This window comes from Ammodytes marinus (assembly GCF_949987685.1).
Source record: "Ammodytes marinus genome assembly, chromosome: 15".
In the NCBI taxonomy this organism is placed as follows: Eukaryota; Metazoa; Chordata; class Actinopteri; order Uranoscopiformes; family Ammodytidae; genus Ammodytes; species Ammodytes marinus.
The window spans coordinates 1181622-1191552 of NC_137219.1; the positions used below are offsets into that span (position 1 = coordinate 1181622).

At 41.2% G+C, this 9931-nt stretch overlaps 1 protein-coding gene across 1 annotated transcript in view; it reads right to left on the minus strand.

The window, feature by feature from the left end:
* Positions 1-897: 897 nt before the first annotated feature.
* LOC307261906 (protein jagged-2-like) overlaps positions 898-9931 on the minus strand; it is a 52455-nt gene continuing 43421 nt past the window's right edge. Inside the window, exons 22-23 of the mRNA XM_080042583.1 lie at positions 5783-5942; positions 898-5247 (exon numbers count right to left, since the gene is read on the minus strand). Coding sequence (XP_079898709.1) covers positions 4679-5247; positions 5783-5942 — 729 coding nt within the window. The 3' untranslated portion in view covers positions 898-4678. The remainder of the gene's footprint in view (positions 5248-5782; positions 5943-9931) is intronic.

Here is a 9931-nt window from a genome sequence, read left to right on the forward strand (position 1 = left end):
GTGTGTGTGGGGGGGGGGGGTACTTTATTTTGTGTCATATGGAGATTTTCAAAATAAGAATAAGTAATGGATAAGTGTTGTTTTTGAGTCCCAAAAATTTAGAGAGGATAGTCAAATCCTTGTTCAAAATCTGTTCAATCTACAATGTTATGCACCAAAAGTTTCAACAATTTTAAGTGGTCTTTATTTTTGCTATAAAAAAATGTCCTCACTTGTATTACAACATTTAGTTTCCCCTCATTTTCATAAAAAGGCTGCAATTAACAGCCTTTTCTTGCGTCTAATCTGCACTTATGTCACACCAAACTTGTCAGAAGTGGCATAAAAGTTGCTACTGTGGGGGCGCTCCGGTGGTGTAGTGGATAGAGCGCGTACCATATCAGCTCCGGCCTTCGTTGCAGTGGTCGCGGGTTCGAATCCGACCCGTGGACCTTTACTGCAGGTCATCCTCCTCCCCCCCTCTCTCTCTGTCTCCCCATTTCAACTCTGTACTGTCTAATGAAGCTTGAAAATGCCAAAAAATAATCTTAAAAAAAAAAAAAAAATTGCTACTGTGCATAAATCTCCAGACAGTTTTGTGTATAGGGGATTTTAACTATATTTAACAAGTAAATAAGGTGACGCATATTCAGTCATTTTCAACGATTGTATTGGACAAAAGAAATAGTGCATAAATACACCAGTACAGAGTCTTTCACTGCTGCAATTTTCATCCTGCAGTATAACAGCTCTGGAAAGAATCAAGAGACCACTCCAAATATTCAGTGTCTCTCGTTTGACTATTTATAGGCATATAGTTGAGTAGAATGAACATTTTGGTTTTGTAGTATAAACTACTGACAACATTTCTACCTAATTCAATACAAAAATATTGTCATTAAAGGAGCATTTCCATTAAGTAATAAAGAGATAACAATAACAGAAAAATCCAGACTGGTCTCTTTATTTTTTCCAGAGCTGTGTATCAAATTAAAGTTTACTATGGATCAATGAGGAGGGGATCGGCTTTCGTAAAGGGTTCATTGACATAAATTAAAAATGGTGGATCCCCAGTATTGACCTGCCTTTACACTGATTATTTCACACAGGATGCTAACAAATAGTTGTTTTTTATTAATGACAAACATAAATACAGCCGATTGGTTGTGAAACACCAGCATGAAATGTAAAACATAATTTAGCATTGAAATGAAAGACACTTAACATTGCCTAGTTGAAGGGTTGGCCCACATGAGGTCTCTTGATAGAGAATTTGAAACACTGGATACTAGAATTAGAAAAAATAAAATGTAGCCATACAAATTGTAGTTCTAGAAGGGGCATTTTTTTTTTGCAAGTAGGATGCCCCATAAGATTTGTCGAATTATAGGTGGTAAAATAGCTTTTCAACATCATTTGAATATCTGAAATTTAAATAACACTTATAAAAGATGATGTTTTTCAGGTGGGGTGGCCTTAAAAATCTATTTTGGGGGGTCAAAACATCCCCTCAAACATCAAAATTCACCTTGGAACTCTTACATTGAAATGAACTGGACTTATAGGTTTTATTATAGTTGTAGCACTGACTACTCAGAAACTTTTCTAAATGATTGACAGGCCTGAGGAACCCTTTGACAAACTGTGTATTTGTGTTTTTAACAGCTGTGACTAAACAAAAACAGAAGATTCAGAAGACAAATAGACAATAACAATCAGTTTTCGTTATTTTTAAACCAATGCTCATGAGTCAGAGGAACCAGAGACTGAGGTTGCGTTCCGAATCGCATACTCTTTCTTTTTTCTATTCTACATACTACATCCGACGATAAAAATAATCTAGTTAGGATGCAGTAGGCATACTATTGGGACATACTTTTCTCTCTTATTTCATCATAACATCGCGCCTTGATCTTGCCTCTTGCTTTTATATCCGTCGCATCCCCGTTTGTTTTCATATGGAGGCTTCGTCGATGTTACGTCACTTCACGTGCGCACTGGATTGTGGGTCAGAATCGCCCAAATAGGATGCACTTTTCAACACTAACAATCTTGGCCGCATGAAGTAGGACATCCGGGTTCTTCTAACCATCCTAAATCTGGCCACAAGAATCGGGACATCCTAAATCTTTTTTCTACATACTATACAGTAGAAAGTATGCGATTCGGAACGGAACCACAGTCTGAAAAAATCTGTATAAAACCTGTCAACAAACACTGATAAAACGGAATGACATCATAAAAAAAAAAAAAAAAACAGCAACAAAAATGTGTCTCATTCTTTAGAATAACTATCATACAAAGCATCACTTAAGTTACTAAATTCAAATATTCAAATATACACAGCCATTTTTTTTAAATATTTACATATGTACATTGCAAACGCAAAAAAAAAAAACCTTTTTACTGTGGTATGAAGAGTTTTTTTTTTCTTAACTAGGACATCTTTCCCTTTATATGTATTTGAAAAAATCTGCATAAACTCTATAAGGAGGAGAAAAAAAAACCATAAGGGGTTGAAGGCACTTTCCTACCAAAATAAAATACTGAAAAATCTTTTGTGTGGACTCGCGGAAAAAGCAATAAGTGACAATTATTTTGAAAGGATATGCGTATAGTTTGAGCGTTAACACAAAATGGAAAGGGTGTTTATGAATGTAAACAAAAATCAAAACAATGCTCATGCCAGTATGTACTCATGCCAGTATGTACTCATGCCAGTATGTACTCATGCCAGTATGCATCATACAGTGGATTCTCTGTGCCAACTTTTCAATAAACTCAAAATGGATATAAAATAATTTTTTTTCATAGTTTTTTTTTTATTTTTTTTTGTATAAAATTGAAGACATGTTATGAAGACAGTGTAGAAAAAGGCCCGTCATGTTTGGGCTAAGGCAGACAGGAAATGGAACAGTAACAATGTTAGCAGCTGCCAGCCAGTCACGTTTACCCTGCGTTCCAATTCTCATACTCTTTCTTTTTTACTACACTACATACTAAAGTACAGAAGAGTTTTAGTCTTTTTACTACACTACATACTAAAGTACAGAAGAGTTTTAGGGCCACAGACAGGAGAGAAAAAAAAATCAGATAAGATAAGGAAATTTTTTTTATCATTATGTCGAGAAATGTCATGAATAAAGACGAATACTCCAAAATGCTATTGGAGTTAGAGGGGCATTTATGTAGTTTCAGCATACTACAATTGACGTGCATGTATTGGGACATCCTAAATCTTTTTCTGGCATACTAAATAGTAAGGAAGTATGGGGATTGGAACGCAGGGTTAGTTTAGATCTCAGAGCTCGAGAGGAAAATATTATATAGGCTGTGTTGTAAAAGTCCTACTAACGTCCTCCCTCCTACATACTCAACATGTATATACTACATACTAAAAGCCCTACTAACGTCTCCTCCCTCCTACATACTCAACATGTATACACTACATACTAAAAGCCCTACTAACGTCCTCCCTCCTACATACTCAACATGTATAAACTACATACTGCCTACTTAACCATCCATTGTGTGTGCGAGGTTCGTCGGACCGTTTACACTGAAGTACACAGAAGCAAATAAGAGTTTAAAAAAAAACTTTTGTGTCGTTTGAAAAAACGCAATGCATTGTGGGGCGGTTGAGTAGGAAAAGTATACTATCGATCCATACACAAAATCTTCCCGGAAGTAAGTACTCATCTGGGCGTTTCTCGCCTACACAACCACAACATACTCAAATTGACGTCAAAATGAGTATGAGTAGGACGTTAGTATGAGTAAGACGTTAGCAGGGCTTTTCCAACACAACATAGGTGAGCGTTAGTTCTGATTAGGCAAAGTGGAAATCTACGGAAGAGGATTAGGGCCAAAAAATGGAGAGGAGGACATTTTTTCTTTCTTTTGTACTTTGAGAAAAAAAGTCGAAATGTGCGAGAATAAACTCCACAGCTCCAGACTGCGGTGAAGTTGGAAAGGTATTGACAGATTCAAACTTCACACACACACACACACACACACACACACACACACACACACTCTCTCACACACACACACACACACCAGACACTCTCTCAAATAAAACATAAACGATGCATCTTTGCTTTCGTTATAAGGCAGTCAATGGGCTACGACCTCTTTCTGTCTGAATTCGTCTTTTTTATATATATATATATTTTTTTTTTTGCACAATAGGCCTACAAATATTTTAGATTCAAATTCAAATTCCTCGATTGCTCTTTCTCCCTCCCATGGCCCTAATAGCTTTCCGTAGAAAAACAGCGACAGTTTGTAAAACAGCAAAAAAAATAAAATTAAAAATCAGAGCGGTGAAAAGAAAGTTCCTCTTGATTCCAACAGAGTGTCCATTGAAGTAAAATCCAGAAGCTGTGATTGTGTATAATCCACGTACATTTTTTTTTTGTTGTCTTTTGTGTAATTTTTTGTTTGTCAGTTTTTTGGGTAAAATAAGCCTCCGTGCAGACGACAAAAAAGTTAAATAAGGTGTCACGAAAAAACAAAAAACAACAATAATAATAATAATAGAAAAATGAAATGAAAGCATCTGTAATCTTCACTTGTGGTGCTTTTTTTTAAGAAGTTTGAAAAGTCAGTGACATTGAGAAGACATCGCAGTTTTGTCTTTTTGAATCTTTTGCTTCAGGAAAAACAAAAAAAAAAGTCCGTCGTCCTGTCTCGCTGTTCATACATAATGGTCTTTAATATCCTCGCTCAGTTTCGCTGCGTTCAGATTTTTACACCGGTTGTCTTTTGGGCTGTACGCTGTCCGGTGTGGGGCTTTCACTGGCCCGCTGCGCGACGTACAAATCACCCCTCCAAGACCTCCACCCTTACCCCCCATCCCCCTGTCCTGTGCCCCAGCTACGGAGCACTTCGCTGGGGTAAACCTCTCCCCCATCTCCCCCATGCCTCCTGGAGCTTTCTCCTCATCTTCCTCGCGCTCCTTCTCTAACTCCACCTCGTCCCCTTCCTCTCCTTCTTCTTCGTGGCCTTCTGCGCCGTCGCACACTCTATCTGACGGGCCAATCAGCTTCTTGCATTCGTTGTGAATGTCCTTTTCGCGGTTTTCCTTGGCGATTACGTTGCTACGTTGCAGAGGTTCCAGTTGGTTGTTGACGGTAGTGGAGTCTTCTGTCGATCGTGCGGCTCTCTCTCTCTCTTTCTTTCTCTTGCGCGTCCACCACACACACACCACGATGCAGAACAGCCAGAGAAGGCTGAACACACAGCACAGCACGGGGACCAGGTAGCCTGAAGGGACGGGCAGAGGAGAGACATGTTAGAAGGGTCATTATCAGACCCATGTACATACTAAAAACAATAGTAAACCTATGGGGGAGGGGGGGGGGGGGGGTCAGAGGAGATGTTAGAATGGTGGTCCTATGCAAGAAAATAAGGAGCATTTGGCCTTATGCACATACTCGGAAAACATATTTAAATCCAACAGAATTCCTCTATTTACTAGAATTTAATTATCTTTAATAAAGAAGAAACACACTTTTCGGGAGAGAGAACGGCTCAAATTCCACTGAAAATCAGCAGATATTTACTGTTCTTATGAGGACTTCAGACTGAGTCATCTGATAGTCAGTATGTTTACATGACTATAGAGAAGATATATTTATTGTGTTAGTCCGACTGAAATTGTACTAAATATATGTATATGTCAAACTAGGGATGGGGGGGGAGGGGGGGGGAACGCCCTACCAACTGAGCTAAGGGCGCCATCTCTACATGTGTTTTTTTTTTAAGTTATTCAAGCATAAATTCTGATCATGTGACTTACCGACAGGCGCAGACGGGACCTGCGTCTCCACTTTGACCTCGACCACGGCCAACATGACGCTGCTGTTGTGACGTTTAGACAGACAGGAGATGATGGAACTAGCTGCTCTCTGGATCTGACCTCGATCGCTGTCTTTAGACCCACTGTCCTGCTCAAAGGACTGGGCAGAGAGAGAGAGAGGGAGAGGGAGGGAGAGGGGGGGAGAGAGAGAGAGAGAGAGAGAGAGAGAGGGGGGGAAGGAGAGGGGAAGGGGGGGAGAGAGAGAGAGAGAGAGAGGGAGAGGGGGGGAGAGCGAAAGAGAGGGAGAGGGGGGGAGAGGGAGAGAGAGAGGGGGTGGAGAGGGAGAGGGGGGGAGAGAGAGAGGGAGAGAGAGGGAGAGGGGGGGAGAGGGAGATATAGAGAGGGGGGAGAGAGGGAGGGGGGGGAGATAGAGAGGGAGAGGGGGGGAGAGAGAGAGAGGGAGAGGGAGAGAGAGGGAGAGGGAGAGGGAGAGAGAGAAAGGTTAAGATTTTAATTCAACTTTATTCACCGCTCTTATAACAATTTACTTTTACAGGTTGGACATTACAACAATGTACTTTAAATGCACAACTGAGAGAGAGAGAGAGAGATAAAGAAAGAGAGAGGGAGAGAGGGAGAAAGGGAGAGAGAGAGAGAGAGGGAGAGAGAAAGAGAGAGAGAGAGGGGGAGAGAGGGAGAGAGAGAGGGAGAGAAGAGAGAGGGAGAGAGAGAGGCAATGTTTTCAACTGTAGCCTAATAAATGATTTTAATTCCACGCACACACTTCTAAAATAAGTGCTTAGTTTGTAGAATTCAATATTTGAAGCTCATAAAACGTATGAAAGAAACATTCTCATTACATAAGAAAGATAACTTCTCACGATAACAGATGATAAGTCAGCTCAAATGGTGACAGTTTTAGTTCTAGTCTTAAACCTGCAGTGTGTAGAATTTGGGGTTTTATTTCCTAGCAGATTCTGTAGAAAGTGATTATAATATCCATAAGTACATTTAATTTAGTGCATAATAGCTGAAAAAAATGTTTTGAATTATTATTTTTTCCCTTAGAAAGGGTCTCATATATGTCCATATTTCTGCATATTTTGGACCAAGGCCTAGTGCCGCCATCTTGAAAGTGTAATAGTTGGAATGTCATCAGGTGCATTGTTTAAAATTTACAATTGTTCTTGTCCTTGAAGGCCACTGTAGCTTCTGTTATTATTCTAAAGGGTTGGGGTTACCCAGGGAGCGTTGCATTCTAGAACTTTGTAGAACTTACTTGATGATGTCATATTACACACTGCACCTTTAAAACTCAAACATCTCGTGCAGACAGCTGACTTGACATGTATTGTTTTAGCCTTCCTCTCCCTAAACCTTATGAGACTATGAAGAATGTTCCGCAGCAACGTCAATGAAAGACAGTTTGTAGGTGAACGGGTGAAAAGTCCTAAACAAACGGGTTTCAGTAAAGGAACTGACAGCAGGGAGGAGAAAGAAAGTCTAAAGGCCATTCACCAAATGGTGTGTGCGTGCGTGCGTGCGTGCGTGCGTGTGTGCGTGCGTGCGTGCGTGTGTGTGTGTGTGTGTGTGTGCTACAGCTTGAGGCTACGCGGGAAAACAACAACAACAAAACACACATTCATCCTTCACAATAAAAGAGATTTTCTCCTGCTCACATCTGACCCCCGGCCCCCTGCCGGGACCACAGAGGGTGGAGTTAATTACCCAATAAGGTGCTGCGCGTGTGTGTGTGTGTGTGCGTGTGTGCTTCTATCTGTGTGTGTGTATGTGTGTGTGTCTATCTGTGTGTGTGTGTGTGTGTGTGTGTGCGTGCGTGCGTGTGCATCTATCTATGTGTGTGTGTGTGTGTGTGTGCTTCTATCTGTGTGTTTGTGTGGGTCTATCTGCGCGTGTGTGTGTGTGTGTGTGTGCTTCTATCTGTGTGTTTGTGTGTGTCTATGTGCGCGCGTGTGTGCGTGTGTGTGTCTATCTGCGCGTGTGTGTGTCTATCTGCGCGTGTGTGCGTCTATCTGCGCGTGTGTGAGAGTGCGTGTGTGTGTGTGTGTGCTTCTATCCGTGTGTTTGTGTGTGTCTATCTGCGCGCGCGTGTGTGTGTGTGTGTGCGTCTATCTATGTGTGTGTGTGTGTGTGCTTCTATCCGTGTGTTTGTGTGTGTGTGTGTGTGTCTATCTGCGCGTGTGTGTGTGTGCGTGCATGTGTGTGTGTGTGTGCGTGTGACAGAGGGGATTAACTGTGTGCTGTGCGGTTCAATTAGGCCAAACAATAGAGAAGAGACCAGCTGTGCTCCCGGGACCAACACTCCTTCTATTGACTCATTCACACACCTCTGGTCCCGCCCCCAAAAGTGATTGACAGGCCACTTAAACGTCACTGTATAGAGCATCCAGCCTTAGTACTGCCTATTGTGTATGCAGTTATAAGTGTATAAAGCTATTAGTGCGTAACTTTTTCTTATACAGCTCTGAAAAAAATTAAGAGACCACTCCAAATTGTTCAATGTCTCCTGTTTTTACTCTTTAGAGGCATATGTTTGAGTAGAATGAACATTTGGGTTTTATAATATAAACTACTGACAACATTTCTACCAAATTCACAATAAAAATATTGTCATTAAAGAGCATTTTCAATAAGTAATGTAGAGATGAAGATTGAAGAAAAATCCAGACTGGTCTCTTCATTTTTTTCCGGGGCCGTAGTATCAGGTTTGATTAAAATGGGGAAAGTTAATTTGGGGTGTTCACGTATTATTTTTTATTTATTTTTTAAGCTATAGTGCGTAACTTTTTCATACAAATGAATGTCCGTTACATTCAAGCCATGGCCAAACGAGTTGACACAAAGTTGATTAAGCCTATCAGCTCCACAAAACTCTCTCTGTATTATTTCTCAGTATGGCAGCGTTTACAAACTGGTGTCCCTCCCCCCCCCCCCCCCTGACACTGGTGCAGGAGCTCAGAAAAATCCTCAAGAAGAGCCCAAGAAATGTTTCAGTTGTTGATTCTACTGCTAAGAAAAAAAACCTGGACGTACAGCAGAAGGTATGAAATCCATGTGCCATCACTGAAGGCTTTACCTCATGTAGACAGAGGCTTAATCAACTTTGTGTCAACTCGTTTGGCAATGTTTTTTTTAATGTAACAGACATTTATTCACATGAAAAAGTTACTCACTGTAGCTTTAAAGCAGAGGCACGTTACAGTCCGTATTCAGAAACACATTGTTATACTTTGTCTCTTTGCTTCAGGAGTTTACAAACAGACCGCGAGCTCTACAGCTGAGAACCAGACTGTGTGTGTTTGTGTGTGTGTGTGTGTGTGTGTGTGTGTGTGTGATTGTGTGAGTGTGTGTGTGTGTGTCTGTGTGTGATTGTGCGAGTGTGTGTGTGATTGTGTGAGTGTGTGTGTGTGTGTGTGTGTGTGTGAGTGTGTGTGTGTGTGTGTGAGTGATGTGTGTGTGTGTGTGTGTGTGTGTGTGTGTGTGTGTGTGTGTGTGTGTGTGTGTGTGTGTGTGTGTGTGTGATTGTGTGTGTGTTCTCACTGACTTTTTACTGCAACACGAGTCGGCAGCAAGTGGGAGGGAGGATTTGATTTTTTTTTGTTTTTTATAAAAGTTTTGTCGAGGAGTTTGGGTAAAACTGTAAAAAGGAAAAACTCAAATGCTCTGTATTGAAAATGTGATATCAGTTGGTCAAAATGTTGATTCATGGGGCGCCCTTAGATCAGTTGGTACGGCGTCCCCCCCCCCCATGGGCCTCGACCAGCAGCGGACCCGGGTTCGATTCCAGCCCGCGGTCGTTCTCTGCATGTCACTCCCCTCTCTGCCCCATTTCAACTCTGTCTCTACACTATCAATAAAGCATAAAAATGCCAAAAATAATAGGTTGCCTCAACTTAAACTTTTGGGAAATCAAAGTATGTGGAACTCAAAATTAAAAAAACTTTTTCTATTTTAACAGCGCTGAAGTCCTTTTCCTCTATCTCTCTCTCAGAACCTTTAAACATCAGAGGAACAAGAGCTAAGCCTCTCCATTAAGAGCTTAGACACACACACATACACACGCACACACACACACTCACCCACCCCCCCCACACACACACACACACACACACCACCCCCCCACACACA